Source organism: Cherax quadricarinatus, chromosome 39 (assembly GCF_038502225.1).
Source record: "Cherax quadricarinatus isolate ZL_2023a chromosome 39, ASM3850222v1, whole genome shotgun sequence".
In the NCBI taxonomy this organism is placed as follows: domain Eukaryota; kingdom Metazoa; phylum Arthropoda; class Malacostraca; order Decapoda; family Parastacidae; genus Cherax; species Cherax quadricarinatus.
Genome location: NC_091330.1, coordinates 16,343,066 through 16,364,835, shown reverse-complemented (window position 1 = coordinate 16,364,835; position 21,770 = coordinate 16,343,066). Strand labels below are relative to the sequence as shown.

General features: G+C 47.5%; 1 protein-coding gene across 1 annotated transcript in view; it reads left to right on the top strand.

The window, feature by feature from the left end:
* LOC128696431 (multiple epidermal growth factor-like domains protein 6) overlaps positions 1-21,770 on the top strand; it is a 120,389-nt gene that overhangs the window by 81,749 nt on the left and 16,870 nt on the right. Inside the window, exons 17-20 of the mRNA XM_070092449.1 lie at positions 242-382; positions 6,289-6,405; positions 20,280-20,408; positions 21,040-21,206. Of these exons, the coding sequence (XP_069948550.1) occupies positions 242-382; positions 6,289-6,405; positions 20,280-20,408; positions 21,040-21,206 (554 nt within the window). The remainder of the gene's footprint in view (positions 1-241; positions 383-6,288; positions 6,406-20,279; positions 20,409-21,039; positions 21,207-21,770) is intronic.

Sequence of the window (21,770 nt, the reverse complement as noted above, 5' to 3'; positions counted from 1 at the left end):
CACACACACACACACACACACACACACACACAGTGATGTAGTGGAGGCAGAATCAATACAAAGTTTTAAGAAGAGGTATGATAAGGCTCTTGAAGCAGGGAGAGAGTGGACTTAGTAGCGACCAGTGAAGGAACGGGGCCAGGAGCTATGAATCGACCCCTTCAACCACAAATAGGTGAGCACACATACACACACACACATTCTGTGTTGTGTATTTATCATGTGTGACCTTGTGTTACAGAGTGTAGTCCAGACAAGTATGGTCCTGGGTGTGTGATGGAGTGCCAGTGTAAGCACGGTGGCACCTGTAACCCCATGACTGGTGCCTGCACTTGTGCTCCTGGCTGGCGAGGTCAACACTGCAACAAGCCATGCCACCAAGGTCAGTCGCCATGCAAATGATCGTTAACACAGATGTAAATATATAAAATACACACAGGTTGTAACTGACATATTCTGAAGGACATTATGTCAGACCAGTGGTCGGGTTTGACAGTGGTTCACATCCTGTGGTTCACATCCTGTGGTTCACATCCTGTGGTTCACATCCTGTGGTTCACATCCTGTGGTTCACATCCTGTGGTGAACATCCTGTGGTTCACATCCTGTGGTTCACATCCTGTGGTTCACATCCTGTGGTTCACATCCTGTGGTTCACATCCTGTGGTTCACATCCTGTGGTTCACATCCTGTGGTGAACATCCTGTGGTGAACATCCTGTGGTGAACATCCTGTGGTGAACATCCTGTGGTTCACATCCTGTGGCTCACATCCTGTGGCTCACATCCTGTGGTTCACATCCTGTGGCTCACATCCTGTGGTTCACATCCTGTGGTTCACATCCTGTGGTTCACATCCTGTGGCTCACATCCTGTGGTGTACATCCTGTGGTTCACATCCTGTGGTTCACATCCTGTGGTTCACATCCTGTGGTTCACATCCTGTGGCTCACATCCTGTGGCTCACATCCTGTGGTGTACATCCTGTGGTTCACATCCTGTGGTGCACATCCTGTGGTTCACATCCTGTGGTTCACATCCTGTGGTTCACAGCCTGTGGCTCACATCCTGTGGCTCACATCCTGTGGCTCACATCCTGTGGTTCACATCCTGTGGTTCACATCCTGTGGTTCACATCCTGTGGTTCACATCCTGTGGTTCACATCCTGTGGCTCACATCCTGTGGCTCACATCCTGTGGCTCACATCCTGTGGCTCACATCCTGTGGCTCACATCCTGTGGTGTACATCCTGTGGTTCACATCCTGTGGTTCACATCCTGTGGTTCACATCCTGTGGTTCACATCCTGTGGTTCACATCCTGTGGCTCACATCCTGTGGCTCACATCCTGTGGCTCACATCCTGTGGTTCACATCCTGTGGTTCACATCCTGTGGCTCACATCCTGTGGCTCACATCCTGTGGTTCACATCCTGTGGCTCACATCCTGTGGCTCACATCCTGTGGTTCACATCCTGTGGTTCACATCCTGTGGTTCACATCCTGTGGTTCACATCCTGTGGTTCACATCCTGTGGCTCACATCCTGTGGCTCACATCCTGTGGTTCACATCCTGTGGTTCACATCCTGTGGTTCACACCCTGTGGTTCACATCCTGTGGTGCACATCCTGTGGCTCACATCCTGTGGCTCACATCCTGTGGTTCACATCCTGTGGTTCACATCCTGTGGTTCACATCCTGTGGTTCACATCCTGTGGTTCACATCCTGTGGTGCACATCCTGTGGTTTACATCCTGTGGCGCACATCCTGTGGCTCACATCCTGTGGTTCACATCCTGTGGTTCACATCCTGTGGTTCACATCCTGTGGTTCACATCCTGTGGTTCACATCCTGTGGTTCACATCCTGTGGTTCACATCCTGTGGTTCACATCCTGTGGCTCACATCCTGTGGTGTACATCCTGTGGTTCACATCCTGTGGTGCACATCCTGTGGTTCACATCCTGTGGCTCACATCCTGTGGTTCACATCCTGTGGTTCACATCCTGTGGTTCACATCCTGTGGTTCACATCCTGTGGTTCACATCCTGTGGTTCACATCCTGTGGTTCACATCCTGTGGTTCACATCCTGTGGTTCACATCCTGTGGTTCACATCCTGTGGCTCACATCCTGTGGTTCACATCCTGTGGTTCACATCCTGTGGTTCACATCCTGTGGTGCACATCCTGTGGTTCACATCCTGTGGTGAACATCCTGTGGTGAACATCCTGTGGTGAACATCCTGTGGTTCACATCCTGTGGTTCACATCCTGTGGTTCACATCCTGTGGTTCACACCCTGTGGTTCACACCCTGTGGTTCACATCCTGTGGTTCACATCCTGTGGCTCACATACTGTGGTTCACATCCTGTGGTTCACATCCTGTGGTTCACATCCTGTGGTTCACATCCTGTGGTTCACATCCTGTGGCTCACATCCTGTGGTTCACATCCTGTGGTTCACATCCTGTGGTTCACATCCTGTGGTTCACATCCTGTGGTTCACATCCTGTGGTTCACATCCTGTGGTTCACATCCTGTGGTTCACATCCTGTGGCTCACACCCTGTGGTTCACATCCTGTGGCTCACACCCTGTGGTGTACATCCTGTGGTTCACATCCTGTGGTTCACATCCTGTGGTTCACATCCTGTGGCTCACATCCTGTGGTGTACATCCTGTGGTTCACATCCTGTGGTTCACATCCTGTGGTGGCTCACTCACATCCTGTGGTTCACATCCTGTGGCTCACATCCTGTGGTGCACATCCTGTGGTTCACATCCTGTGGCTCACATCCTGTGGTGAACATCCTGTGGTTCACATCCTGTGGCTCACATCCTGTGGTGAACATCCTGTGGTTCACATCCTGTGGCTCACATCCTGTGGTTCACATCCTGTGGTGCACATCCTGTGGTTCACATCCTGTGGCTCACATCCTGTGGTGAACATCCTGTGGTTCACATCCTGTGGCTCACATCCTGTGGTTCACATCCTGTGGTTCACATCCTGTGGCTCACATCCTGTGGTTCACATCCTGTGGCTCACATCCTGTGGTGTACATCCTGTGGTTCACATTCTGTGGTGCACATCCTGTGGTTCACATCCTGTGGTTCACATCCTGTGGTTCACATCCTGTGGTTCACATCCTGTAATTCACATCCTGTGGTTCACATCCTGTGGTTCACATTCTGTGGTTCACATTCTGTGGTTCACATTCTGTGGTTCACATCCTGTGGTTCACACCCTATGGTTCACATCCTGTGGTTCATATCCTGTGGTTCACATTCTGTGGTTCGCATCCTGTGGTTCATATCCTGTGGTTCACATCCTGTGGTTCACATCCTGTGGTTCACATCCTATTGTGCACATCCTGTGGTGCACATCCTATTGTTCACATCCTGTGGTTCACATCCTGTGCCTCACATCCTGTGGTTCACACCCTGTGGTTCACATCCTGTGGTTCACATCCTGTGGTTCACATCCTGTTGTTCACATCCTGTGGTTCACATCCTGTGATTCACATCCTGTGGCTCACATCCTGTGGTTCACACCCTGTGGTTCACATCCTGTTGTTCACACCCTGTGGTTCACACCCTGTGGTTCACACCCTGTGGCTCATACCCTGTGGTTCACATCCTATGGTTCACATCCTGTGGTTCACATCCTGTGGTTCACACCCTGTGGTTCACACCCTGTGGTTCACATCCTGTGGTTCACATCCTGTGGTTCACACCCTGTCGTTCACACCCTGTGGTTCACATCCTGTGGTTCACATCCTGTGGTTCACATTCTGTGGTTCACACCCTGTGGTTCACACCCTGTGGTTCACATCCTGTGGTTCACATCCTGTGGTTGACACCCTGTGGTTCACACCCTGTGGTTCACATCCTGTGGTTCACATCCTGTGGTTCACATCCTGTGGTTCACACCCTGTCGTTCACACCCTGTGGTTCACACCCTGTGGCTCACACCCTGTGGTTCACATCCTGTGGTTCACATCCTGTGGTTCACATCCTGTGGTTCACACCCTGTGGTTCACACCCTGTGGTTCACATCCTGTGGTTCACATCCTGTGGTTCACACCCTGTGGTTCACACCCTGTGGTTCACATCCTGTGGTTCACATCCTGTGGTTCACATCCTGTGGTTCACACCCTGTGGTTCACACCCTGTGGTTCACATCCTGTGGTTCACATCCTGTGGTTCACATCCTGTGGTTCACACCCTGTGGTTCACACCCTGTGGTTCACATCCTGTGGTTCACATCCTGTGGTTCACATCCTGTGGTTCACACCCTGTGGTTCACATCCTGTGGTTCACACCCTGTGGTTCACACCCTGTGGTTCACACCCTGTGGTTCACATCCTGTGGTTCACACCCTGTGGTTCACATCCTGTGGTTCACATCCTGTGGTTCACATCCTGTGGTTCACACCCTGTGGTTCACATCCTGTGGTTCACATCCTGTGGTTCACATCCTGTGGTTCACATCCTGTGGTTCACATCCTGTTGTTCACATCCTGTGGTTCACATCCTGTTGTTCACATCCTGTGGTTCACATCCTGTTGTTCACATCCTGTGGTTCACATCCTGTGGTTCACATCCTGTGGTTCACATCCTGTGGTTCACACCCTGTGGTTCACATCCTGTGGTTCACATCCTGTGGTTCACATCCTGTGGTTCACATCCTGTGGTTCACATCCTGTGGTTCACATCCTGTGGTTCACATCCTGTGCCTCACATCCTGTGGTTCACATCCTGTGGTTCACATCCTGTGGTTCACATCCTGTTGTTCACATCCTGTGGTTCACATCCTGTTGTTCACATCCTGTGGTTCACATCCTGTTGTTCACATCCTGTGGTTCACATCCTGTTGTTCACAGCCTGTGGTTCACATCCTGTGGTTCACACCCTGTGGTTCACACCCTGTGGTTAACATCCTGTGGTTCACATCCTGTGGTTCTTTTCCTGTGGTTCACATCCTATGGTTCACATCCTGTGGTTCTTTTCCTGTGGTTCACATCCTGTGGTTCACATCCTGTGGTTCACATCCTGTGGTTCACATCCTGTGGTTCTCATCCTGTGGTTCACATCCTGTGGTTCACATCCTGTTGTTCACATCCTGTGGTTCACATCCTGTGATTCACATCCTGTGGCTCACATCCTGTGGTTCACACCCTGTGGTTCACATCCTGTGGTTCACACCCTGTGGTTCACACCCTGTGGTTCACACCCTGTGGTTCACATCCTGTGGTTCATATCCTGTTGTTCACATCCTGTGGTTCACATCCTGTGGTTCACATCCTGTGGCTCACATCCTGTGGTTCCCACCCTGTGGTTCACATCCTGTGGTTCACACCCTGTGGTTCACACCCTGTGGCTCACATCCTGTGGTTCACATCCTGTTGTTCACATCCTGTGGTTCACATCCTGTGATTCACATCCTGTGGCTCACATCCTGTGGTTCACACCCTGTGGTTCACATCCTGTGGTTCACACCCTGTGGTTCACACCCTGTGGTTCACACCCTGTGGTTCACATCCTGTGGTTCACATCCTGTTGTTCACATCATGTGGTTCACATCCTGTGATTCACATCCTGTGGCTCACATCCTGTGGTTCACACCCTGTGGTTCACATCCTGTGGTTCACACCCTGTGGTTCACACCCTGTGGTTCACACCCTGTGGTTCACATCCTGTGGTTCACATCCTGTGGTTCACATCCTGTGGTTCACATCCTGTGGTTCACATCCTGTGGCTCACATCCTGTGGTTCCCACCCTGTGGTTCACATCCTGTGGTTCACACCCTGTGGTTCACACCCTGTGGCTCACATCCTGTGGTTCACATCCTGTGGTTCCCACCCTGTGGTTCACATCCTGTGGTTCACACCCTGTGGTTCACAACCTGTGGTTCACATCCTGTGGTTCACATCCTGTGGTTCACACCCTGTGGTTCACACCCTGTGGTTCACACCCTGTGGTTCACATCCTGTTGTTCACATCCTGTGGTTCACATCCTGTGGTTCACATCCTGTTGTTCACATCCTGTGGTTCACATCCTGTTGTTCACATCCTGTGGTTCACATCCTGTTGTTCACATCCTGTGGTTCACATCCTGTTGTTCACATCCTGTGGTTCACATCCTGTTGTTCACATCCTGTGGTTCACATCCTGTGGTTCACATCCTGTGTACGTGAACCTTGAACATGTAGTTGTAGGATGGTTGACGTGGTTGTAAAGTGGTTGCAGGATCATGAGGATGATTGATGTGGTTATGATGTGATTGCAGGTTCGTGGGGGGACGAGTGTGGTGACGTGTGCGAGTGTGACCACGGTGCCACCTGTGACCACGTGACGGGTCAGTGCCAGTGCCCCCACGGCTTCACGGGAGACAGGTGTCAGACAGGTGCGTACCTTATACCTGCCACTCTCACTCTTCGTAAGTCTTCACGGAGGGTGGGGGGGGAGGCGCTAAACCCGTAAGGTTCATGAGCCAAGGGAGAGGACGGTAGATACATTTCTGTTAAAATGTGATATATATATATATACATTCCAGTAGATTTTATTGAGGATTTACAAGATGTGAATATATTGGACTTGTTTATGAATTTCGTAATTATCGTGTGTACTGTAAAATATTTATTAAGAAATTTAATATTTTTTTCTATCCCCTGTGTCCTGCCATCCTTGTCCAACCTATTTCTTACGTCTCCAAATCATTCCTCATGTGTCTAAACTTTCATTGCTGTTTGATCATCCATGTCCAAGCCTCTTATTCGTGTTCTACTATATTTATACATATCACTATCCGTGTTCTGCTATACCTTTTCAAATTTCTCTCCTATCCTCTGTCTTTCTTTTTTTAATATGTTTGTTATGCACCCCATCATACCCAACATGTGGGCGGTAGTCAAAAGATTACAGAGGAACATAATGGGTCCAGGGACTGGACCCCAGTGTTATAATAGCTGAACTATTTACAAAGGTAATGAACTCAGAAGTTACGAAGGTAATGAATCATGTAAGTAAGTAAATTTGCTTACGTTTATACATGGCTACAATCATGAACAAATTATAGAGTAATGAGCAATTCACACGTCCACACCCGGTCACAACTGTAATATGTTATTGGTGCAAATATTGATTGTTGAATCACACACACACACACACACACACACACACACACACACACACACACACAGGAGACAGACATGAAGCACTAAACTACAGACCAGTATCACTGACATGTATAATATGCAAAGTCATGGAGAAGATTATCAGGAGAAGAGTGGTGGAACACCTAGAAAGGAACGATCTCATCAACAGCAGCCAACATGGTTTCAGGGACGGGAAATCCTTTGTCACAAACATACTGGAGTTCTATGATATGGTGACAGCAGTAAGACAAGAGAGAGAGGGATGGGTGGATTGCATTTTCTTGGACTGCACGACGGCGTTTGACACAGTTCCACACAAGAGATTAGTGCAAAAACTGGAGGACCAAGCAGGGATAACAGGGAAGGCACTACATTGGATCAGGAAATAATTGTCAGGAAGACAGCAGCGAGTCATGGTACGTGGCGAGGTGTCAGAGTGGGCACCTGTGACCAGCGGGGTCCCACAGGGGTCAGTCCTAGGACCAATGCTGTTTCTGGTATTTGTGAACGACATGACGGAAGGAATAGACTCCGAGGTGTCCCTGTTTGCAGATGACGTGAAGTTGATGAGAAGAATTCACTCGATCGAATACCAGGCAGAACTACAAAGGGATCTGGACAGGCTGCAGACCTGGTCCAGCAATTGGCTCCTGGAGTTCAATCCCACCAAGTGCAAAGTCATAAAGATTGGGGAAGGGCAAAGAAGACCGCAGACGGAGTACAGTCTAGGGGGGCCAGAGACTACAAACTTCACTCAAGGAAAAAGATCTTGGAGTGAGTATAACACCAGGCACATCTCCTGAAGCGCACATCAACCAAATAACTGCTGCAGCATATGGGCGCCTGGTAAACCTCAGAACAGCATTCCGACATTTTAATTAGGAATCGTTCAGGACCCTGTACACCGTGTACGTTAGGCCCATATTGGAGTATGCGGCACCAGTTTGGAACCCACAGCTAGCCAAGCATGTAAAGAAACTAGAGAAAGTGCAAAGGTTTGCAACAAGACTAGTCCCAGAGCTAAGGGGTATGTCCTACGAGGAGAGGTTAAGGGAAATCAACCTGACGACACTGGAGGACAGGAGAGATAGGGGGGACATGATAACGACATACAAAATACTGAGAGGAATTGACAAGGTGGACAAAGACAAGGATGTTCCAGAGATTGGACACAGTAACAAGGGGACACAGTTGGAAGTTGAAGACACAGATGAACCACAGGGATGTTAGGAAGTATTTCTTCAGCCACAGAGTAGTCAGGAAGTGGAATAGTTTGGGAAGCGATGTAGTGGAGGCAGGATCCATACATAGCTTTAAGCAGAGGTATGATAAAGCTCACGGTTCAGGGAGAGTGACCTAGTAGCGACCAGTGAAGAGGTGGGGCCAGGAGCTCGGACTCGACCCCTGCAGCCTCAACTAGGTGAGTACAACTAGGTGAGTACACACACACACACATACACACACAAAACTCACGGAGACAATAACAGATGCAATCTTCCCACCAGGATACCAGATCATGAGGAAAGATAGAAGGGGCAGAGGGGGAGGAGGGGTTGCTCTGCTTGTAAAAAACCGCTGGAAATTCGAGAAAATGGGAGGCATAGACGAGACAGGAGAAAGGGACTACATAGTAGGTACACTTCAGTCTGGGGAGCACAAGGTGGTCATTGCAGTGATGTATAATCCACCACAGAACTGCAGGAGGCCAAGAGAGGAATATGAAGAGAGCAACAGAGCAATGGTGGACACACTTGCTGAGGTGGCAAGAAGAGTTCACTCCAGCAGAGCAAAGTTGCTTGTTATGGGGGATTTCAACCACAGAGAGATCGACTGGGAAAACCTGGAGCCACATGGGGGTCCCGAAACACGGAGAGCCAAGATGTTGGATGTGGTGCTGGAAAACTTCATGCACCAACATGTTAAGGACACTACCAGAGTGAGAGGGGAGGATGAACCAGCAAGATTGGACCTTGTGTTCACCCTTGGCAGTTCAGACATTGAGGATATCACATATGAGAGTCCCCTAGGAGCTAGTGACCAAGTGGTTCTGTGCTTTGAATACATAGTAGAGTTGCAAGTTTAGAGAGTAACAGGAGTTGAATGGGAAAAACCAGAATATAAAAGAGGGGACTACATAAGGTTGAGGAACTTCCTGCAGGAGGTTCCGTGGGAGAGAGAACTGGCAGGAAAGCCAGTAAATGAAATGATGGAATATGTAACAACAAAATGCAAGGAGGCAGTGGAAAGGTTTATTCCCAAGGGCAACAGAAACAATGGGAAGACCAGAACGAGCCCCTGGTTTACCCGACGGTGTAAGGAGGCAAAAACAAAGTGCAATAGAGAATGGAAAAAGTACAGAAGGCAGAGAACACATGAAAATAGAGAGATTAGTCACAGAGCCAGGAACGAGTATGCACAGGTAAGGAGGGAGGCCCAGCAACAGTATGAAAATAACATAGCATCGAAAATCAAGACTGACCCAAAACTGTTGTATAGCCACATCAGGAGGAAGACAACAGTCAAAGACCAGGTGATCAGATTGAGGACAGAAGGTGGAGAACTCACAAGAAATGATCAGGAGGTATGTGAGGAACTAAACAGGAGATTTAAGGAAGTTTTTACAGTAGAGACAGGAAGGGCTGTGGGAAGACAGCACAGAAGGGAACATCAAGAGGGAATATACCAACAAGTGTTGGATGACATACGACCAACCGAGGAAGAGGTACAGAAGCTACTAAGTGACCTTGATACCTCAAAGGCGATGGGACCGGACAACATCTCCCCGTGGGTCCTTAGAGAAGGAACAGAGATGCTGTGCGTGCCCCTAACCACAATCTTCAACACATCCCTTGCAACTGGGCAACTACCTGAGAAATGGAAGACAGCAAATGTAGTCCCCATATTTAAGAAAGGAAACATAAATGAGGCACTAAACTACAGACCTGTGTCTCTGACATGTATTGTATGCAAAGTCATGGAGATTATCAGGAGGAGAGTGGTGGAACACCTGGAACGGAACAAGATTAAAAATGAAAACCAGAATGGGTTCATGGAAGGCAAATCCTGTGTCACAAACCTTCTGGAGTTTTATGACAAAGTAATAGAAGTAAGACACAAGAGAGAGGGGTGGGTTGATTGCATTTTCCTAGACTGCAGGAAGGCCTTTGACACAGTTCCCCACAAGAGATTAGTGCAGAAGCTGGAGGATCAGGCGCATATAACAGGGAGGGCACTGCAATGGATCAGGGAATACCTGACAGGGAGGCAACAACGAGTCATGGTACGTGAAGAGGTATCACAGTGGGCGCCTGTGACGAGCGGGGTCCCACAGGGGTCAGTTCTAGGACCAGTGCTATTTTTGATATATGTGAACGACATGATGGAAGGAATAGACTCTGAAGTGTCCCTGTTCGCAGATGATGTGAAGTAGATGAGAAGAATTAAATCGGATTAGAATGAGGCAGGACTGCAAAGAGACCTGGACAGGCTGGACATGTGGTCCAGAAACTGGCTTCTCGAATTCAACCCTGCCAAATGCAAAGTCATGAAGATTGGGGAGGGGCAAAGAAGACCGCAGGCAGAGTATAGGCTAGGTGGACAAAGACTACAGACCTCATTCAGGGAGAAAGACCTTGGGGTGACCATAACACCGAGCACGTCACCGGAGGCACACATCAACCACTTAACTGCTGCAGCATACGGGCGCCTGGCAAACCTGAGAATAGCATTCCGATACCTTAATAAGAAATCGTTCAAGACACTGTACACTGTTTTGTTAGGCCCATACTTGAGTATGCAGCACCAGTCTGGAACCCACACCTGGTCAAGCACGTCAAGAAGTTAGAAAAAGTACTAAGGTTTGCAACAAGGCTAGTCCCAGAGCTCAGGGGAATGTCGTACGAGGAAAGGTTGAGGGAAATCGGACTGACGACACTGGAGGACAGGAGGGTCAGGGGAGATATGATAACGACATACAAGATACTGCGGAGAATAGACAAGGTGGACAGAGACAGGATGTTCCAGAGAGGGGACACAGAAACAAGGGGTCACAATTGGAAGCTGAAGACTCAGACGAGTCACAGGGATGTTAGGAAGTATTTCTTCAGTCATAGAGTCGTCAGGAAGTGGAATAGCCTAGCAAGTGAAATAGTGGAGGCAGGAACCATACATAGTTTTAAGAAGAGGTATGACAAAGCTCAGGAAGCAGAGAGAGAGAGGACCTAGTAGCGATCAGTGAAGAGGTGGGGCCAGGAGCTATGAATCGACCCCTGCAACCACATATAGGCGAGTACATATAGGTGAGTACACACACACACACACACACACCAGCAAGTGCTGGATGAGGTACATATAACCAAGGAGGAGGTGAAGAAGCTGCTATGCGAACTTGACACCTCAAAGGCGGTGGGACCAGACAACATCTCTCCATGGGTCCTTAAAGAGGGAGCAGAGATATTGTGTGAGCCATTAACAAAGATCTTCAACACATCATTTGAAACTGGGCAACTCCCTGAGGTATGGAAAATGGCAAATGTAGTCCCAATTTTTAAAAAGGGAGACAGACATGAGGCACTAAACTACAGACCTGTATCACTAACGTGTATAGTATGCAAGGTCATGGAGAAGATCATCAGGAGGAGAGTGGTGGGGCACCTGGAAAGAAACAAGTGTATAATTGACAACCAGCACGGTTTCAGGGAAGGAAAATCCTGTGTCACAAACCTACTAGAGTTTTATGACAAGGTGACAGAAGTAAGACAAGAGAGAGAGGGGTGGATCGACTGCGTATTTTTGGACTGCAAGAAGGCTTTCGACACAGTTCCTCACAAGAGGTTACTGCAAAAGTTAGAGGACCAGGCACACATAACAGGAAAGGCACTGCACTGGATCAGAGAATATCTGACAGGGAGGCAACAACGAGTCATGGTACGCGACGAGGTGTCAGAGTGGGCGCCTGTGACAAGCGGGGTTCCACAGGGGTCAGTCCTAGGACCTGTGCTGTTCTTGGTATACGTGAACGACATAACGGAAGGGATAGACTCAGAAGTGTCCTTGTTTGCAGACGATGTGAAGTTAATGAGAAGAATCGAATCGGACGAGGATCAGGCAGGACTACAAAGAGATCTGGACAGGCTACAAGCCTGGTCCAGCGACTGGCTCCTTGAATTTAACCCCGCCAAATGCAAAGTCATGAAGATTGGGGAAGGGCAAAGAAGACCGCAGACACAATATAGTTTAGATGGCCAAAGACTGCAAACCTCACTCAAGGAAAAAGATCTGGGGGTGAGTATAACACCGAGCATATCTCCTGAGGCGCACATCAATCAGATAACTGCTGCAGCATACGGGCGCCTGGCAAACCTACGGATAGCGTTCCGATACCTCAGTAAGGATTCGTTTAAGACTCTGTACACCATCTACGTCAGGCCCATACTGGAGTATGCAGCACCAGTTTGGAATCCACACCTAGTCAAGCACGTCAAGAAATTAGAGAAAGTGCAAAGGTTTGCAACAAGACTAGTCCCAGAGCTACGGGGATTGTCCTATGAAGAAAGGTTGAGGGAAATCGGCCTGACGACACTGGAGGCCAGGAGGGTCAGGGGAGACATGATAACGACATATAAAATACTGCGCGGAATAGACGAGGTGGACAAAGACGGGATGTTCCAGAGATGGGACACAGACACAAGAGGTCACAATTGGAAGTTGAAGACTCAGATGAATCAAAGGGATGTTAGGAAGTATTTCTTCAGTCATAGAGTAGTCAGGCCATGGAATAGCCTAGAAAGTGATGTGGTGGAGGCAGGAACCATACATAGTTTTAAGGCGAGGTATGATAGACCTCATGGGGCAGGGAGAGAGAGGACCTAGTAGCAATCAGCGAAGAGGCGGGGCCAGGAGCTGTGAATCGACCCCTGCAACCACAAATAGGTGAGTACAAATAGGTGAGTACACACACACACACACACACACACACACACACACACACTCACACACACACACACACACACACACACACACACACACACACACACACACACACACACACACACACGTGGTAATGCTTTATTTGCAGTGAACAAAGTCAGGGTATTTCTCCAGAATTGTCTGTAATATACCACTGTGGATAAAATACTTTGACATATCTTGAACATTTCTGAGTGAGTTGTCTCTGAATTCATTAATTTTATCGCACTCCAGTACATAATGACGCAGGGTGTAACAATAGTCCATCTGGCAAAATTTACATTTCGTTTGGTCTACATCTGGTGGTGGTGATTTAACCTGCCAAAGATACTTGCAACCCAGCCGGAGCCGGGCGGTAGTGGCATCTAAGAGTCTGTTTATCTTGTTGGATGCACCATAGACATGTGGCTCCTCCTGCATGATAGAATGATGATAGATGGACTGACTTGTGTCAATCTCCCTGAATCTTAAGTCAATAAAATTCAGTTGAAGTTCTTTTCGTATAATTGTTCTCAAACTGCTAACTGACAACCCAAGATTGTAATCTACTCCCTCTTTGAAAGCATACAGCTTAGCCAATTTATCAGTTCTATCATGCATCTGAAGACCAATGTGAGATGGAATCCACAGCATGTGCACTCTGACTCCACTGTCCACAATCTTACCATACCTATGTCTGGCTTCTGACACAAGCATGCCACAATTTATACTTAATGAGTTGAGAAAATTTATGGATGACAGAGAATCAGTTACAATTAAAGTGTCAATCTTAGATACACGGATGCATTTCAGTGCAAGGAGAATGGTGAACAGTTCTGTCTGGAGGGTAGAGGCCCAGTTATTCATGCGTGCTCCAATTTCTTTAAGAGAGCCGTCACTGTATGATAGCAGCACTACCAGCTGTACCAGTGTATGATAAAAGCAGCACTACCAGCTGTACCAGTGTATGATAAAAGCAGCACTACCAGCTGTACCAGTGTATGATAAAAGCAGCACTACCAGCTGCACCAGTGAATGATAACAGCAGCACTACCAGCTGCACCAGTCACGTGTATAACAGCAGCACTACCAGCTGCACCAGTGTATGATAATAGCACTACCAGCTGCACCAGTGTATGATAATAGCAGCACTACCAGCTGCACCAGTGTATGATAATAGCAGCACTACCAGCTGCACCAGTGTATGATAACAGCAGCACTACCAGCTGCACCAGTGTATGATAACAGCAGCACTACCAGCTGCACCAGTGCATGATAACAGCAGCACTACCAGCTGCACCAGTGTATGATAACAGCAGCACTACCAACTGCACCAGTCACGTGTATGATAACAGCAGCACTACCAGCTGCACCAGTGTATGATAGCAGCAGCACTACCAGCTGCACCAGTGTATGATAGCAGCAGCACTACCAGCTGCACCAGTGTATGATAACAGCAGCACTACCAGCTGCACCAGTGTATGATAGCAGCACTACCAGCTGCACCAGTGTATGATAACAGCAGCACTACCAGCTGCACCAGTCACGTGTATGATAACAGCAGCACTACCAGCTGCACCAGTGTATGATAGCAGCACTACCAGCTGCACCAGTGTATGATAGCAGCAGCACTACCAGCTGCACCAGTGTATGATAACAGCAGCACTACCAGCTGCACCAGTGTATGATAACAGCAGCACTACCAGCTGCACCAGTGTATGATAACAGCAGCACTACCAGCTGCACCAGTGTATGATAACAGCAGCACTACCAGCTGCACCAGTCACGTGTATGATAACAGCAGCACTACCAGCTGCACCAGTGTATGATAGCAGCAGCACTACCAGCTGCACCAGTGTATGATAGCAGCAGCACTTCCAGCTGCACCAGTGTATGATAACAGCAGCACTACCAGCTGCACCAGTCACGTGTATGATAACAGCAGCACTACCAGCTGCACCAGTCACGTGTATGATAACAGCAGCACTACCAGCTGCACCAGTGTATGATAGCAGCACTACCAGCTGCACCAGTGTATGATAGCAGCACTACCAGCTGCACCAGTGTATGATAGCAGCACTACCAGCTGCACCAGTGTATGATAGCAGCACTACCAGCTGCACCAGTGTATGATAGCAGCACTACCTGGAGTTTACCTGGAGAGAGTTTCGGGGGTCAACGCCCCCGCGGCCCGGTCTGTGACCAGGCCTCCTGGTGGATCAGAGCCTGATCAACCAGGCTGTTGCTGCTGGCTGCACGCAAACCAACGTACGAGCCACAGCCCGGCTGGTCAGGAACCGACTTTAGGTGCTTGTCCAGTGCCAGCTTGAAGACTGCCAGGGGTCTGTTGGTAATCCCCCTTATGTATGCTGGGAGGCAGTTGAACAGTCTCGGGCCACTGACACTTATTGTATGGTCTCTTAACGTGCTAGTGACACCCCTGCTTTTCATTGGGGGGATGTTGCATCGTCTGCCAAGTCTTTTGCTTTCGTAGTGAGTGATTTTCGTGTGCAAGTTCGGTACTAGTCCCTCTAGGATTTTCCAGGTGTATATAATCATGTATCTCTCCCGCCTGCGTTCCAGGGAATACAGGTTTAGGAACCTCAAGTGCTCCCAGTAATTGAGGTGTTTTATCTCCGTTATGCGCGCCGTGAAGGTTCTCTGTACATTTTCTAGGTCAGCAATTTCACCTGCCTTGAAAGGTGCTGTTAGTGTGCAGCAATATTCCAGCCTAGATAGAACAAGTGACCTGAAGATTGTCATCATGGGCTTGGCATCCCTAGTTTTGAAGGTTCTCATTATCCATCCTGTCATTTTTCTAGCAGATGCGATTGATACAATGTTATGGTCCTTGAAGGTGAGATCCTCCGACATGATCACTCCCAGGTCTTTGACGTTGGTGTTTCGCTCTATTTTGTGGCCAGAATTTGTTTTGTACTCTGATGAAGATTTAATTTCCTCGTGTTTACCATATCTGAGTAATTTAAATTTCTCATCGTTGAACTTCATATTGTTTTCTGCAGCCCACTGAAAGATTTGGTTGATGTCCGCCTGGAGCCTTGCAGTGTCTGCAATGGAAGACACTGTCATGCAGATTCGGGTGTCATCTGCAAAGGAAGACACGGTGCTGTGGCTGACATCCTTGTCTATGTCGGATATGAGGATGAGGAACAAGATGGGAGCGAGTACTGTGCCTTGTGGAACAGAGCTTTTCACCGTAGCTGCCTCGGACTTTACTCTGTTGACTACTACTCTCTGTGTTCTGTTAGTGAGGAAATTATAGATCCATCGACCGACTTTTCCTGTTATTCCTTTAGCACGAATTTTGTGCGCTATTACGCCATGGTCACACTTGTCGAAGGCTTTTGCAAAGTCTGTATATATTACATCTGCATTCTTTTTGTCTTCTAGTGCATCTAGGACCTTGTCGTAGTGATCCAATAGTTGAGACAGACAGGAGCGACCTGTTCTAAACCCATGTTGCCCTGGGTTGTGTAACTGATGGGTTTCTAGATGGGTGGTGATCTTGCTTCTTAGGACCCTTTCAAAGATTTTTATGATATGGGATGTTAGTGCTATTGGTCTGTAGTTCTTTGCTGTTGCTTTACTGTTCCCTTTGTGGAGTGGGGCTATGTCTGTTGTTTTTAGTAACTGTGGGACGACCCCCGTGTCCATGCTCCCTCTCCATAGGATGGAAAAGGCTCGTGATAGGGGCTTCTTGCAGTTCTTGATGAACACAGAGTTCCATGAGTCTGGCCCTGGGGCAGAGTGCATGGGCATGTCATTTATCGCCTGTTCGAAGTCATTTGGCGTCAGGATAACATCGTATAGGCTTGTGTTAATCAAATTTTGTGGCTCTCTCATAAAAAATTCATTTTGATCTTCGACTCTCAGTCTGGTTAGCGGCTTGCTAAAAACTGAGTCATATTGGGACTTGAGTAGCTCACTCATTTCCTTGCTGTCATCTGTGTAGGACCCATCTTGTTTAAGTAGGGGCCCAGTACTTGTTCTCGATTTTGATTTGGCATAGGAGAAGAAATACTTTGGGTTTCTTTCGATTTCATTTATGGCTTTTAGTTCTTCCCGCGATTCCTGACTCCTAAAGGATTCTTTTAGCTTAAGTTCGATGCTTGCTATTTCTCTGACCAGTGTCTCCCTACGCATTTCAGATATATTGACCTCTTTTAGCCGCTCTGTTATTCTTTTCCGTCGCCTGTAAAGGGAGCGCCTGTCTCTTTCTATTTTACATCTACTCCTCCTTTTTCTTAGAGGAATAAGCATTGTGCATACATCGAGTGCCACCGAGTTAATCTGTTCTAGGCATAAGTTGGGGTCTGTGTTGCTTTGTATATCTTCCCAGCTTATGTCGGTTAGGACTTGGTTTACTTGGTCCCACTTTATGTTTTTGTTATTGAAGTTGAATTTGGTGAATGCTCCCTCGTGACTAGTCTCATTATGTCGGTCTGGGGCTCCACGCATACATGTCTGAACCTCAATTATGTTGTGATCTGAGTATATTGTTTTTGATATGGTGACATTTCTTATCAGATCATCATTGTTAGTGAAGATGAGGTCTAGTGTATTCTCCAGTCTAGTAGGCTCTATTATTTGCTGGTTTAAATTGAATTTTGTGCAGAGATTTAAAAGCTCGTGTGAGTGTGAGTTTTCATCAGAGCTGCCTCCTGGTGTTATTACTGCAACAATATTATTTGTGATGAATGGTTTGAAAAACCGACAAGTTGAAGATTGAGACACTTATGCAGCATATGGGAATCTTTATTCAGGAAACGTTTCGCCACACAGTGGCTTCATCAGTCCAATACAAAGAGGAAGGCGTAAGGAGAGGAGGAGTATGAGGTAATCAGTCCCTCAGCCTGGAGTCGATGTGTTCAGTCCATCAATCTTGTAGAATGTACCGTACATTCTACAAGATTGATGGACTGAACACATCGACTCCAGGCTGAGGGACTGATTACCTCATACTCCTCCTCTCCTTACGCCTTCCTCTTTGTATTGGACTGATGAAGCCACTGTGTGGCGAAACGTTTCCTGAATAAAGATTCCCATATGCTGCATAAGTGTCTCAATCTTCAACAATATTATTTGCTATATTCCTCCATTTTATGTGCCTTAAGCTGCACCAGTGTATGATAGTAGCACTACCAGCTGCACCAGTGTATGATAGCAGCACTACCAGCTGCACCAGTGTATGATAGCAGCACTACCAGCTGCACCAGTGTATGATAGCAGCACTACCAGCTGCACCAGTGTATGATAGCAGCACTACCAGCTGCACCAGTGTATGATAACAGCAGCACTACCAGCTGCACCAGTGTATGATAGCAGCACTACCAGCTGCACCAGTGTATGATAACAGCAGCACTACCAGCTGCACCATTGTATGATAGCAGCACTACCAGCTGCACCAGTGTATGATAACAGCAGCACTACCAGCTGCACCAGTGTATGATAGCAGCACTACCAGCTGCACCAGTGTATGATAGCAGCACTACCAGCTGCACCAGTGTATGATAACAGCAGCACTACCAGCTGCACCAGTGTATGATAGCAGCACTACCAGCTGCACCAGTGGATTGGTGAACAGAACCATCAACGTAAATAATTTGTGAGAGAGTGTGCTGTGTGACTAAGTTATCAATACAGCTTAAAGCATCATGTTTGGCTTCAAGACGAAGTTTTGGTTGTGATTTAAGAAGTAATTGGGGGGGGGAGGAATGGAGGAATGATAGTTTGGAATGATTTAATATCCCATGGAGCGGAGAAGTGCTGCTGTTGCCTTACTTGACATAGATCATGTATCTGATTCATGCGGAGGTCGGTTCCAGTTTTTTCGATCCATCTGGAGGGATGTTCACCAGTGCTGAGGAAAGTTTGGAGGCTTCTGTGCAGGGGTTTGAATGGTGTGAAAATTTGTGTGGACTGCCTCCAAGTGAGTCGCCTACCCTGGCAAGCTCTGTTGACACCGAGCTCTGAGGTGGGTACCTCAGCCTCACAAGTGGCTTATAGGACAGATTTTCACAAATGATTGATGTTGCAAGAAAACTCGCCTGCATGCACATATAAAGGACTAACTTACTTGGTGTTGCAGCATATATCCTGATCTTCAACTTCCCTAAGCTTAGCCTTAGCCCCTTTGGACTTCCCCTCAGAAACCACGTGCAACCGGGAGCCTTAATTCCTGCAATATTCAATCGTTATTAGTGTCCTGCCTGCACCTCAGAAATTCCTATATCCAAGAGGGTATGTATCCCCTAGTATAACTATGCAGACACGGACACTAGCTTCCAGACTGCCCTGAGACACTGGTACTTACTGGGCATGCACTGCCTGTTGCACACCGGGCCCACAGATCAACTCACTCACAATCTCCCCAGACACTGGCCAGAAATCTACGAGATAAAGTGGAGGTCTTGTCTTACTGTATGGGCCTGACGGAGGTCATCTACGGTACATCAAGGTGCCTCTACCAGATTTCCCCAGGTCTCAAATGTGAAGACACGTGGGGGGCGCCGTCTGCTGATCACGGCACATCTTTTCCAGTTCGTGTCTGTCTTAAGAAGAACGAGCTGGTCTCTCTTCCATACCCTCGTCTCTTCGTTCAAACTAGGGCTGCCAGTTCTCCCTAACTAACTTATCTTAGTGTTTGCCTACATTATCGGCCTATTACTACCTATGTTAAGGTCTTAGGTCTACATTATTATTATCTACAGTTGCCTTAGTAAACCTAATATTAATATACTAACAGTAAAACTACCTACTCCTTCCCTGAAGAGTAAATCTATAAATTAAATAAATGCCTACCAACAATCGCCACCCCCTGGGGAGAGAAATGTGTTTGTTTGGGAGGGTTTAAGGGCCACCCAGCTCAGCCGTTCTATTACGGCCATGCCGGATCTGTCCTGTGGAACTTTAGGGACCAAATAAATTTCCACAAATGGGCTTGCCTGAGCATGTTATCCCCAATTAGGATATTTCTTTAAGTAACACAATCTCTGATGCTTGGAATATCATTTTTTTTTTTGTTTGTTTTTTGCATATTTAAAATTTCAGCAGTACGAGGGCATTGTAAAATGATCCTCTGTCTTTCATTTCTCCAATTACACCCTCTCTTCCTTCCTCTACCCATGTATCCCTGCGTGTCCTTGTGTGGACACAGTATGTCCTGTTGGGTTCTTCGGGAAGGAGTGCAACGAGAGATGTGTCTGTGGCCCTGACCAACCCTGTGACCACGTTACTGGTGCCTGCATGTGTCCACCTGGCCGCCATGGACACCAGTGCCAGGAGTGTAAGTATTATACCACACACACAATATGCACTCACAGGCACATACATGTGCATGTATAAACAGGAGCTGTGAATCGACCCCTGCAACCAAATATTGGCGAGGACACAGAAGCCTAAATTTTTATAAACAAGAAAATACCCACGTCACTTTATTTTTTATTTAAGTATTGATAAAAGACAGGTTAATACAACACAATCAACTGTATAGATTTACTTTATTTAATTAGAGGAAAGCACTAAACTTGTAGGGGCTACATAGCACCTGAATAATAGGAGGCAATCAAGTTTGATCCAGTTATTATAATTATAATCACGGGGAGCGCTAAACCCGTAGAATTATACAGCGCATGTGGGGGGGGGATGAAAGGTATTCAGGTTCATTTCAGGGAACCAGAGCACAGATCCAATTCTCTAGATCAAGAGTCTCTCACCAGCATCAAGGAACCTCCCTTAAAGGGTGTTTGATCCAAGAAAGGGGAAGGTATCTCAGTTCCTTGGATCAGGAGCCCTGCAGTCGAAATGAAGAGAACTTGTATTCAACACTTGAATATTTGCAACAGGTACTGAAGTGTTGCCATTGTAGTAATGTTTCTGTAGATGCTGCTGACACAAGTACCTATTTATCCCTCCAGATTGTGAGAAAGGGCGGTGGGGCAAGGAGTGCCTACAGGAGTGCCAGTGCCCAGACTCGAAGCTCTGCGACCCCATCACCGGCAAGTGTTACTGTCCAGCTGGTCGTCGCGGCAATCACTGTCGTAGACACTGCCAGCCAGGACGCTACGGTGTTGAGTGCAAGCAGGTGTGTCAGTGGGAAAGAGGGAGGGAGTAAACAAGTGGGTGAGGTGAAAGGGCAGAGTGGAAAGGGAAGGAAAAATATGAGGGCAAGGAATAAAGAGATAAACTGAGTGCAGACAAGGAAAGGAAAAGGAGAGAAAGGCAAGGGAAAGGGCAGATAAAGAGTGAAGGTAAAACTTTGCATGGGGAGGGACAAAAGAAAGTGACAGAGAAAGGAGAAAGACAGAGAAAAAATAAGGAGAGGAACCTAAAGGAACGACAAGGAGGGGAGACTTGAGAGAAAAGAGTAGGGGGATGGCCATCAAGCTCTGAAATTTTGAGTAATGGGTAAATAAGTATCCTCTCTGTCTAAACCACATACAATGCTAGGTTTTTCACATAGGGACGGTGCTGGGAAAGTCACCCAGGCACAACCTATGGAGGCAAGTTCTTATGTTGGTTAATGATACTAATTTCGACTGTTACATCTGTTATACATAGTAACATACAGTAGACCCCACTTATACAGCAGGTTAGGTTCCAGGCTTCTGATGTAAGGCAAAAAGTACTATCGAGTTAATCATTTTTT